This window comes from Penaeus chinensis, chromosome 6, assembly GCF_019202785.1.
Source record: "Penaeus chinensis breed Huanghai No. 1 chromosome 6, ASM1920278v2, whole genome shotgun sequence".
Lineage (NCBI taxonomy): Eukaryota > Metazoa > Arthropoda > Malacostraca > Decapoda > Penaeidae > Penaeus > Penaeus chinensis.
Window position 1 is genome coordinate 24,303,263 of NC_061824.1, and position 12,707 is coordinate 24,315,969.

General features: G+C 43.0%; 1 protein-coding gene across 1 annotated transcript in view; it reads right to left on the minus strand.

Moving 5' to 3' along the window:
- Positions 1-6,273: 6,273 nt before the first annotated feature.
- LOC125026305 (proliferation-associated protein 2G4-like) overlaps positions 6,274-12,707 on the minus strand; it is a 7,921-nt gene continuing 1,487 nt past the window's right edge. The window contains exons 2-7 of the mRNA XM_047614646.1: positions 10,286-10,599; positions 8,564-8,869; positions 8,199-8,291; positions 7,920-8,048; positions 7,456-7,587; positions 6,274-6,858 (exon numbers count right to left, since the gene is read on the minus strand). Coding sequence (XP_047470602.1) covers positions 6,766-6,858; positions 7,456-7,587; positions 7,920-8,048; positions 8,199-8,291; positions 8,564-8,869; positions 10,286-10,599 — 1,067 coding nt within the window. The 3' untranslated portion in view covers positions 6,274-6,765. The remainder of the gene's footprint in view (positions 6,859-7,455; positions 7,588-7,919; positions 8,049-8,198; positions 8,292-8,563; positions 8,870-10,285; positions 10,600-12,707) is intronic.

A 12,707-nucleotide genomic window follows, 5' to 3' on the forward strand; every position in this document is an offset into this window, starting at 1 on the left:
TTGAGGGGGGTAGTGTTGAAAGGGGGTAGTGTTGAAAGGGGGTAGTGTTGAAAGGGGGTTAGTGTTGAGGGGGGTAGTGTTACGGGGTGGTAGTGTTGAGGGGGGTAGTGTTGAGGGGGGTAGTGTTGAGGGGGGTAGTGTTGAGGGGGGGTACTGTTGAGGGGGGGAGAGTTGAGGATGGGGGTGTTGAGGGGGTAGTGTTGAAGGGGGTAGTGTTGAGGGGGGGGTAGTGTTGAGGGGGGGGGGGTAGTGTTGAGGGGGGGGGGGGTAGTGTTGAGGGGGGGGGGTAGTGTTGAGGGGGGGGGGTAGTGTTGAGGGGGGGGGGGTAGTGTTGAGGGGGGGGGGTAGTGTTGAGGGGGGGGGGGTAGTGTTGAGGGGGGGGGGTAGTGTTGAGGGGGGGGGGTAGTGTTGAGGGGGGGTAGTGTTGAGGGGGGGTAGTGTTGAGGGGGGTAGTGTTGAGGGGGGTAGTGTTGAGGGGGGGTAGTGTTGAGGGGGGGTAGTGTTGAGGGGGGGGTAGTGTTGAGGGGGGGTAGTGTTGAGGGGGGGTAGTGTTGAGGGGGGGGTGTGGAATGACTTTGGCTGGGTGTCCTAAACGCCAACAATTTTGGCACTGACAAGGAGGTTGATATGGTCGGATAGGTAGGGATTCCCCACCTATGTAAACATTAAAGAGAAGGTCATGTCTACGGAAAGTAATTTTGGCAATGTTGATGGATTTCTTAAGATTGAGGGGGGGTAGTGTTGAGGGGGGTAGTGTTGAGGGGGGTAGTGTTGAGGGGGGGTACTGTTGAGGGGGGGGGAGTTGAGGGGGGGTAGTGTTGAGGGGGGTAGTGTTGAGGGGGGTAGTGTTGAGGGGGGTAGTGTTGAGGGGGGTAGTGTTGAGGGGGGTAGTGTTGAGGGGGGTAGTGTTGAGGGGGGTAGTGTTGAGGGGGGTAGTGTTGAGGGGGGGTACTGTTGAGGGGGGGAGAGTTGAGGATGGGGGTGTTGAGGGGGGTAGTGTTGAGGGGGGTAGTGTTGAGGGGGGGTAGTGTTGAGGGGGGGTAGTGTTGAGGGGGGGTAGTGTTGAGGGGGGGGGTAGTGTTGAGGGGGGGGGTAGTGTTGAGGGGGGGGGGTAGTGTTGAGGGGGGGGGGTGTTGAGGGGGGGGGAGTGTTGAGGGGGGGGAGTGTTGAGGGGGGGGTAGTGTTGAGGGGGGGTAGTGTTGAGGGGGGTAGTGTTGGGGGGGGGTAGTGTTGAGGAGGGGGGTGTTGAGGGGGGGGGTAGTGTTGAGGGGGGGGTAGTGTTGAGGGGGGGTAGTGTTGAGGGGGGGTAGTGTTGAGGGGGGGTAGTGTTGAGGGGGGGTAGTGTTGAGGGGGGGGTAGTGTTGAGGGGGGGTAGTGTTGAGGGGGGGGTAGTGTTGAGGGGGGGTAGTGTTGAGGGGGGGTAGTGTTGAGGGGGGGGTAGTGTTGAGGGGGGGGGTGTGGAATGACTTTGGCTGGGTGTCCTAAACGCCAACAATTTTGGCACTGACAAGGAGGTTGATATGGTCGGATAGGTAGGGATTCCCCACCTATGTAAACATTAAAGAGAAGGTCATGTCTACGGAAAGTAATTTTGGCAATGTTGATGGATTTCTTAAGATTTCCTCTGGGAGGAATGGAGTAGCATTGTACATATGTTGCATCATAGTTTGTGAGACAGGCGAGTAAGTCCTCTCCACAATCTGACCATTCTTTGTCATGGATTGGGCAATCTGTTGGGGAGATAGAGACAGTTCCGGTGCAAGTATTGAGGGTTGGATGAGGTTCTGTAGGGATGGGATTACCACATAGATCAGTTAGTTTTGTTAATGCTATAGCTTGGTTTTCAGTTGTTACTGTGACGAGACGGGAGTGGTCGCGTCGGCTACGGAAAGAGACTTTGCCTACTTGTTTTTGGAGGCATTGTTGGAAGAGGAGGGTGTTTTGAGAGTAGGGAGCTGTGGGAGGGATCACGAAAAATCGGTGGAGGAGGGGGTCGTGTGGAGGAGGGGGTCGTGTGGAGGAGGGGGTCGTGTGGAGGAGGGGGTCGCGTGGGGGAGGGGGTCGTGTGGAGGAGGGGGGCGTGTGGGGGAGGGGGTCGTGTGGAGGAGGGGGTCGTGTGGAGGAGGGGGTCGTGTGGAGGAGGGGGTCGTGTGGAGGAGGGGGTCGTGTGGAGGAGGGGGTCGTGTGGAGGAGGGGGTCGTGTGGAGGAGGGGGTCGTGTGGAGGAGGGGGTCGTGTGGAGGAGGGGGTCGTGTGGAGGAGGGGGTCGTGTGGAGGAGGGGGTCGTGTGGAGGAGGGGGTCGTGTGGAGGAGGGGGTCGTGTGGAGGAGGGGGTCGTGTGGAGGAGGGGGTCGTGTGGAGGAGGGGGTCGTGTGGAGGAGGGGGTCGTGTGGAGGAGGGGGTCGTGTGGAGGAGGGGGTCGTGTGGAGGAGGGGGTCGTGTGGAGGAGGGGGTCGTGTGGAGGAGGGGGTCGTGTGGAGGAGGGGGTCGTGTGGAGGAGGGGGTCGTGTTACGGGGAGGTGGGCAATAAGGTTGTAAGGTGGCAATAAGGTTGTAAGGTAGTAATAAGGAGAGATGGGTTGGTTGATGAAGAAGGTTGTGGGAGTAAAGGTGTTGAAGTTGAGCATGTTGGGAGAGTAGAAATGTCTCCTGGGGGTTGGTTGTTGATTAGGGTTGATACTGTACTAGTATGCATTGATGATGGGGGAGTTGTTGCAGTGTTCGGAGCCGTGGTCAAAGGAGAGCTGGGATTGGGGCTATTTGATAAAGGGGCAAGCCTCATTGCCCCTAAGAGTGGGGTTACGTCTTCATTATTGGCCATGATAAGCCTGGAGTATGTTGGGGAAAAAAATTGTCTACCCCTCAGGGTCCCCTTGAGGGGTAAGGGCCAGGTATGGCAGGGGAATACCGTGCCCATGGTTCCCTCAGGCCGTTCAGGACTGACAAAGTCAGCCTTTCATCCTTTCAGCACGGCTCTCACACCTTAGGAGGTGGATAGTAGAAGGGATTGATGAAGAAACTAAAACGAAAAGTATGAGTGGGAAAAAAAAGACTATGCATAATTAGTTGAGTCGATGGCGGAGTCCCAAGGTTGAGGAGTTCCCCATCATTGGGTCTCAGTCCCCCCCACGACGACAACAACGGGAAAAGGATTGGGGGGGGGGGGGGGGACACCTTAGGAAGTGGGTAGTAGAAGGGGTTGGTGAAGGGACAGAAACGAAAAAGTAGGGGAAAAAAGACCATGCAAAATTTCTTGAGTCAAAGACTGAGTCCCAAGGTTGAGTTCTCCAGCATTGGGTCCCAGTCTCCGCCTCCTAAGCCCCCCCCCCCCCCCCCCACGACAACAGCGGGCAAGGGATTGAGGGGGATAGTTAATTAGGGGTACTTCATTTGTAGCGATAATTATTCCAGGCTGCACGTTTTAAGCAGAGCGCCTTGTTCCAATCAGAATTCCACCATGGAACACATTTGGAGGTATGAGGTCTTGAGGTTCGAGGAATGGCTGTATAGGCAGCTCTTAGGACTAAGTGTGAAACATTGTATCATATTAGAAATGGACGAAAAGGAGGATGGAGGGGTAAGAATAGTAGAGTGAAGTGAAAGTACGCCAGTCAGCTCTATCAAAGCACCAGCGTGTTTTAAGGCAAAGTGAGTGCGTACAGTTCTGTAGTAAGGACACTGGGTTCAGGAGGGAGGGGGTACCTGAAAGTATGAGTTGGGGTTATTGCGATGAGGGGGGAAGAGGAGACTGGTGTCTGAGGAGTAGAGGCAAAGGTAGGTGGAGGCGAATGTGTGGTAGAAGGGGTGGAACGTTTAGTTTGTCTGTTGCGGGTAGTGCGGGGAGGGATATGGGAGGGTGTACGAACATCTTGGGAGGGAAGGGAAGGGGCAGAGCGAGCGACATTGAGTAGGGAGTAAGATTTTTAAAAAATTTATCGACGGGCTTCCTGCAGAGACCATGTCTGAATCTGAGAGTTGCCACCTCAAAATCATGCTTGTAGATGGGGCAGCCCTTATAAAATACATTATGGGGGCCGCCACATTTGGCACATGTGCGTGACTATGCAGTGCAGTTTGATCGGTTATGACCAGATTGCGCACAGAGGGGCATCGGGATGTGGAACGGCAGTTTGGCAGGATGACCTAAACGCCAACAATTTTGACACTAACGGGATATAAATATAAACATTAAAGGGAAGGTCATTTTGGCAATGTTTGTGGGGTTCTCACAATGACCTCGAGGAGGAATGGAGTAGCTCTGTACCGATATCACAGTATAGTCCGTGAGGCAGGCGATTAAGTCTTCTCCAAAATCTGACCAATTTTTGTTACAGATTAGGCAGTTTGCTGGGGAGGTAGACAGTTCCGACACAAATATAGAGGGTTGGATGAGGTTCTGCAGATAAGAGTTGATAATGCTATAGCTTGGTTTTCAGATGTAACTGACGAGACGGGAACAATCGGATCGGATACGGAGGGAGACTTTGCTTACTTGTTTTTGAGACATTGCTGGAAGAGAAGTGTCAGAATAAGGAGCTGTGGTCCCATTTGGCTGGGCTAAATAGTTTAAGACATTTGCAGAGATGGGGTGGTAATAGCATGGAGACGTGTGGAAGAGGGAGTAGCGTTGAGGGAGGTAGTATTACGGAGAGGTGGACAATAAGGCTGTAAAGTACTAACAAGGGAGGATGGGCGGGGGGATTGATGAAAATGGTTGTGGGGGATATTGTACTAGTGGGCATTGAGAAGGGGGTAGCAGTTGTTCAGATTCCTGGTCAAAGGAGAGCCTGGGGTGAGAGTTGATGGGGCTATTTGATGAAGGGGCAAGACTCACTGCCCATAAAAAGGGTATAACATTATTGGTCATGGTAAGCCTAGAGTATGTTGGGGAGAGAAACCGTCCACCCCTCAGGGTCCCCTTGAGGGGTAGGGGCTAGACAACTAAAACGGGACTGGCGCAAAGTCAGTCTTTCATCCTTACAGCATGGGTCTCACGCTTTAAGAATGGCTGAGGCCCAAGGCAGGGGAGATCCTCAGCATTGGGATCCAAGTCCTCGCCTCCTAAGCACCCCCTACGACAACGGACAAGGGATTGGGGGGTATGTATTTCTTTACACAATTATTTACACGTGTGCTTGTGTGTGTGAATGTGAATATTTTGTTTGTGCTTAAGTGCATTTTAATTTACACTTTCAAGAAAATGTTCCCTCACGGCAATATCTAAGGTCATTGGAAGCATATTAAAATACAGCAATAGTATATAATTATGATAGTATTGTGGCAAAAAGGGTGACGAGTTAACAATTAGGACAAGTGGACAGAAGGTGATGAAGAAGAGAAGGAAGAGGAAAGGAGAAAAGCCTAAGCAAAATTTGTTGAGGCAAAGTCTGAGGTCCAAGGCAGGGGGTGACCCCCTACATTGTCTACATCATCTTAACCCCCCCCCCCCCCCCTCAACGAGCAAGGGAATTGGAGGGTATACAGGTACTGGTTTTTGCACATACAGTATGTACTTCAGTGCACATAATTATTTACATGTGTACATAAGAGTATGTACGTGTGAATGCATATGTAGGTATTTGTATATGGACATGTACTTGTGTAAACATACATATGGAGTGGACATCTTAGTATGCATGAGCAACTTGACAAAATATTCACTCTTCAGTCATTACCTGACAAACTCTAACACAAGTATGCTCCCTGGACTGTTTTGTAGTTTTTTTTACTTACATGGAATGACCGCTTCATATATAAACTTACTAGTCCAGGTTTATTTGGCTGTCCTTATGTATATACATATACATATGTATTACTGCTTCCACTTTGTGGTTCTTAAGATAACCATATTCATACATTTGGTATAAAAGGTTAATTCATATAAGAAACATGCATGAAAGTAGATCTTTATGAAAAATTCAGCTTCTGTCAGTTACTTCAATAGGGTATATAGGGCAGAACATACTATACATTCAAGACAAATCTGCTTGATCAAATATTGCTCTTCAGCAGTATTTCACTGAAGCCAGTATGAAAAAGGCTTCCATTCTGCTTGCAATTACACACACATTGTTAATGCTATCAGGATGAAGTTGATCATACAGAGCATAAAAGAAAACAGACCACACAAATGTTTAAGCGTGAAATCATCCCTTGGCTCAGGGCAAGATGAGCAGTATCCTCATCCCCAGAACTGCTCATCCTGACTGCCACATCACCAGTGGGGATGTTAAGGGATAGTAGTGAACACATCAAGGTTAATAAAATCCGCTGGAATGATATACCCATCCTCATATTCAATTGGAATTTAATATTACTGTTATACAGTCTCCCATATTCCCTGCAGGCCTCTTGACACCAAAAAAATTTTGAAATGCACAAAAAATCCAATTATAAAATTCAACTGAATAAAAAGTACAGCTTATTAGAAATCATCAGGAAGAGTATAAAGCAATATAGGAAAGGAGATGAGAGTAAAATCAAGGATTAAAATTAGAAAAATTATGGAGAAGGAAAAGAAGTGGTTTCTCAATGGCAGTTTGAGACTATACCACACTGATGAATTTCTGAGCATTTGTTGGCCTATCAAGAGGAAATGATGTCGGACTGTGGATACAGCAAAAAAGCTCCTCCAGTTCCCAAGGAAAGAAAAGTGGTCCTGGGACTCTCCAAAACCAGCCCCTTTTCTAAATACACTTTCCTGAAGCATCCTCCCTTCTACACATCTGGCTTCAATGGGGCTTGTATTTCCTAGTGTGGAGTTTTGCTAGTCTCCTTTCTTCACCACTGTTGCAGTCTCTTTATCAGCCTTCTTCTTCTTCTTTGAATTCTTGTTACTAACAGAAGAGATGATCAGTTGCTGGAAAAAAAGGCAATGTTGTATCAACAATCTTGATATTACAAACCATGCTAAATTTGTTTGTTGTGCTTTAATCCCTATGGAAATATGATTAATGTATGAATATCTAAAATGTCATACCATTTCTTATCTAAATGCAAAAATATATCTTATACATGTATGTTATCTAATTACATATACTTTTTACCTAAAATTACAGTTATCCAAGCACACTCACTGCAAATAAAAAAATCAATAATTTTACCAAAAAAACAATTGATTTGACTACCAGTTTTTCTCTCATTTACCACTAATTACAAAGTTACTTGCATTTGTTACTTATCTATTTATATTTCAAAATCTTACAGTGGTTCAAGCAAACCTACACAGCTTTTCACATGAATGAAACTTAGCTATATATAAAAGGGTTCTATAATAAAGTCAAATGGTACACTAAATTATTAATATATAATGTAGAACTACATAGGAAGGAGTTATAAGTGCTGAATTTGTATTATTTCTATAAAGCAAATACCAAGCCACTAAGTTTACATCTTACTTATATGAAGTGATAAAACACAAACAGTAGATTAAAATATATCACACCCACTTCCATACCTTCAGTTCGGGATCTTCAATCTTGTGTTGGGATTCAAACAATTCAAGATCAAATGGCAATCCTGTAATCCTGTGTTGTCCACCTGGCATTAAAAGTACAGTAAACTTGAACTGTGCAACAAATTCTCCTTTCTGAAAGAGAAAACAATATGGATAAAACAAATAAATTAAAGTTTTGTTATACAACAAATAATATACACAATGACAGTTCACTGAAAACACACTATGGGTTTTAACAAGACCAATTTTTAAAGTAAATCCTTTCAGCAAACAGTACAAGACAAATGTAAAGTATATAGAATATTTTGTAATAATTTAAGTTTTCTTTTCCATGCAACAGGATGGGATCATAGACCATGTGATCCCTCACATCTATATACCCACACCTTGCAGATCCCATACCATTGTCCTCCACATCTTTCTTAAACAACACATTTTTCCAATGATAACAATGAAAAACTTACCCGTTCCCACAAGACTGGGTATGGATCAATCAACTTGTGAGATACACATTCTAGGACACCCATTCGTGCTTTCTTCTCATCCTCAAATAATCGCAAATTGAAAGGCATATCACGGTAACTTTTCTGGACCTGCGGGAAAAATGTATATATATATATATATTGACTAGGTTTTGCACTGCACATTCCTTACTTCTATTCAAATCATTTAGTTCAGTTAACATTTGAATGACCCAAATTTAGAACAGATATCACAAACAAAAGTTCAAATTCACAACAAACCTGAGCGAAGAATTCACGGGATGCCTTCAACTTCAGATGGTAAACTTCATCAGTTTTCCTAAATATTGTAACACGTGCATCCATCTCCCTGCCCTGCAAAGATCATCAGAAACTTAAATAATTTTGATGGACAAGTGAAAATGGTTATTTATAGGCCCAGATTCTTATAGAAATACAGTTCTAATAAAGGAAAACAAGACAACAATCAATAATGGCCTATTGACATAGGGAGAGGGAGGCATCAGATGGCACCTGCGAAATTTTCATCAGGGGTCTGACATCCAAACACTGGATATAAGCATGCTATCATCATCTGCCAAACTTTCTCCAACCCTACAAGATTAGCAATACAGGATAAAACGCACCTGGCCTTCTCCTGTGGAAACAATGACATCTACTGCATAAACTTCATGTGTTTCAAAGGTCTGTTTTTCTACTTCCTTCCGCTGTGCTTCTGTTGGGTTCTGGATGATAGTCTTTTCCCCATCAATACGTCCCTGTTGAAGCTGGAAAGACAACATGCCTTCCACCGGTTTACACTTAAAGGTCTTGCTAATCTTTGTGACAGTATCTGTAACAGCGAAGTTCTGGTTGCCAGGTTTCACAAGTCGAAGTGCAGCCTCTGAAGAATAATATGCAGCTAGAATCGCATCAGCTTTTCGTCCGGTAACCTATTAAAAATAAAAGACAAGCATGTATTAGCAACATATTCTTGGAGTTTGCAATTAATAATTTTATGGAATAACTATGATCAAGACTGCAAAACGGAGAACATTTTTTCTCCAACAGCTGTAAAACTCAATCATTAATAAACCTACAATTGTATATTGATCTATATCTATATATGAACTTCTGTACCTAGCTACATATGCAGTATCTGCAAGAAGTGTCAAGGAACACCATGAATGCTTCCTTAGTTACTGGTATCAACATGCTTCCCAAGTTTGGTAGGAAAACAGATATTTTGAAAAATCTCATTACTAAGCGACAGTGCTTTCATCTGAAGATATACTTTGTGTATATAATAGGAGACAGAACTTTACCACCATCATTCATATAACCAATCAAGGCCAGCTTGCATCCAGATTAAGTTTAATCCATGTCTCTTACTGACGTGTGCTCCAAATAATTTACATGGATATTTGAGTTTTAGGGCCTCTCCAAACAAGCAGGTATGATCAGCTGGCAGAGTAGAGATGATGATACAGGTGGGCAAACTACTCAATATGCAAGTAGTTTTCCCACAATTTTCTTGCCTGTGACATCTCATTTACAGGTACCTGCACTTGTGTGGACAGGCCGTTTCCACAACTGCATGTAAGCATGTTCTATAACACTGGGTATATGTTATGGATTTGAATGGTGTAAAAGAAATGGGTTTAACAGATGATACATGTGTAAATAGTGAGGGTTCTAATTTTTATAAAAAATTTAAATTGATATATTACTACCACAGTGTCAATGGTATTGCCTCATTATACCTTGAAGTACAACTTGTAAAATCTTGTTCCCCATGATTGTGGCTAATCACGCATTGTGAACATGGCCATAAGAAAAGTGGAAGAAATTTTCCCAGCAATTTTTTTCACGCTAAAAGGGATGTATAGGGTGGCCACTAATATAAAGTACCATTTAACAAATTTCCATCAGCCACACCCACAATGTCACCCCCTCCCCCCTATTCTCACTCCCCCTGTAGGCACTTCTCTGCCTGAGCCAATTATGCAGCTGTTTCCTCCTTCCTCTATCTTATATATAGCTCTCAAACTAGATCTACATGTATATATGCATCAATATATATGGTGTATAAACACAAAACTTGAACTATCAAAAACAAATTGACACATTCCAATGTTCCTTCAGAACTAAGTAATTGGAAGGCAATTTTATCATGCAAATAAACTGATTATATTTTACCTTTCTAAAAAATAAATAAAAAATAAAACTCCAAGCGTGCATATGCATATGTTCCTACCTACACACAATATATATACAAATAACTATCTATACACAAAAAAATAAATTCCAAGCTATTACTTTAAGTTTTCAAAAATTTAAAGTTTAGTATCAGTCTACAATGAATTTACCTTGCTTTCTTTTGAAGCACCAACAACAACAGTGTGGCCAACTACTGCAATGAACCCATCTAAGTGGGCACCCATGTCAATTTTGACCACATCACCATTCTTCAGTGTGCTGTCCTTGTCTGAGAACAGGGGTGAGTAGTGGTTGATGCAGTTATTAACTGAAACACACACTGGAAAAGCAAGACCCTTTTTCATGGCTTTCTCCTTCTTGAATACTTTATTGCATTCCTCCATAAGCATTTTGTCACCCTCAACACAGATGCCACGAACTGATGCATCAGGGACGCACATTTCCACAAGCTTCTTCAACGTCCCTGCAATAAAAAGAAAGTGTAAGAATTCTGACAACTATCTCAAGAATATTCTTATCTACTTGTAATAACTGTACTAATCATATTACTAAAAATATAAATACAATGGTATTATGAACAATTCTTTGGATAAATTCCCAATTAACTGTATGGGGGGGGGGGGGGAAGTAGTCAGGTAGTACCAATTTTCCAAGTTCTCTCTCTCTGCCACCTGTTGCTTTGAAATATTGAAATAAAACAAAACATTCCAAGACAAAATTAGTGATTTAGATAAATTCGGATTTATTCAATGCACCTGAGCTTATTGGCAAGCTCTGCATCTCCCAAACCTTGTCAATAAGCATCTCATAATCAACAATTAATTGGGACAATTAATATTACCACTCCCACACACTAGTTAAGTGCAAAGAGTGTTACTGCTTTCATCCTGGCAAAGTAAAACCAGTTCTGTAGGGGGGGGGGGGGGGTATTAATATTGTTCCAGACATTTCAGGTATGCTTACTGACACACACACCCATTTCTGAACCATATAGAAGACTGGTCTTTATACACCCTTAAAATAAAGTTACCATATGGCAAAAGCTTCCAATAAAAAATAAACTGCATCTTTTGATCTTTAAAAAAAATAAACAAAAATTCTTTAAAAATTATATGCTTATGCTTTCTAACTGAAATATTGCCTTGAGCTCAACATGATGTAACTGCAAACATTTTGTTATGGACAAATACATTTTTGTAAGGACTTCTTAAACATAATAATCAACAACAACAGCCCTTATTCAAACAGGTACTCCCTATACTGGCAAGGTGTGGGCAAGCTTTGAGGCAGAAAGTAAATAGAAAGGCTACCAAAAAAGTGAAAATTAGCCAGCACACCTTGTGTTAAGTGAATAGTAAATGTGCAATTCAAGTGCGACAAGTATATATGCAAGTCATGTATCAGCAGATCAAATGATTTCAACATTACTCATATCAAAATGTATTGCAAGGACAAGTCTTGCAATAACATAACAGGATTTTTTTTTATTTTTTTACAATTAGCCAAATTATAGAAAACTGGAACTTTATAGAAAATCTACAATTCTGGACCATTATAATACACTGTAATAAGCATATGAAATTAATAAACTTACAAATTCCATATTTTCCTATTAGATAATTTTCTTTTTAATGCTTAATTCCCCTCCAAGTGATCGTGTGGCATAGGGTTTGGCATTCCTTCAAGGTCTATGAAAATTTTGTTAATCTTTACATTAAGACGCACTTAGCTAGGGTAAATTGAAGACGAGATTTGTGTAGAGAACAAAATGTTGTGGTAATATTTCATAATAATTTCATACAGCAATCTAATCTTGCAAGTATTATTCACCTAGTCATCGTGGACCTACTCTCCACAAGCCACTTGTCACAACCTATTTTCTTCATTTTTGACATTTTTTGCTTTGCAGATTATTTCTTATATTAGTGTTTTTTGTTCTTTTTTTTTTTTTTTCCATTACATTTTCCTGTACACCTATAACAAAATGTTACATGTTGCAAAACTTTCTTATTACCAACTTGTAAAGGTAGTACCATGAATGAAAAGTATCTTAATTTCCGTCATTGTGTCCGTTACAGGCAAATTTTACCTCATAATACATGGCTCTGAGAAATTTGTAGCTGTCCTTCCGAGAGACTACATTAATGCATCAATATAAGTTGTTGTGACTGGACACTGTCTGACAGAAGGGTTGAATGAGGGACTCTGCCCCCCCAACACCCCCTGGCAAACTTTGTCCTCTCTTTAGTATGAACGGCAAGACCGAGTTGACTCAGGAGTACCAAGTAGACTTTGGCTGTGAGGCGTGTTCTCTGCAATCTTTTTGCTTTATTTGTGGCATTACTGATCATGTCTGCAAAAAAAATTCTTGTACCAAGAACCAACGAAAAAGATCGCAAAAAGTGGCGTTGATAGTTTAAGTCTCTGTTACAGTAACATAAATTGTTGAAATTTTTTATAGATAGTGTGAGACCAATTTCTGATTTGATAAATTGCCTAGAAAATATACAAGCTGTCAATTTCAGAAAATGGATATGGTGCCAAGTTAAAAACACACTGCTGTGCGTGACA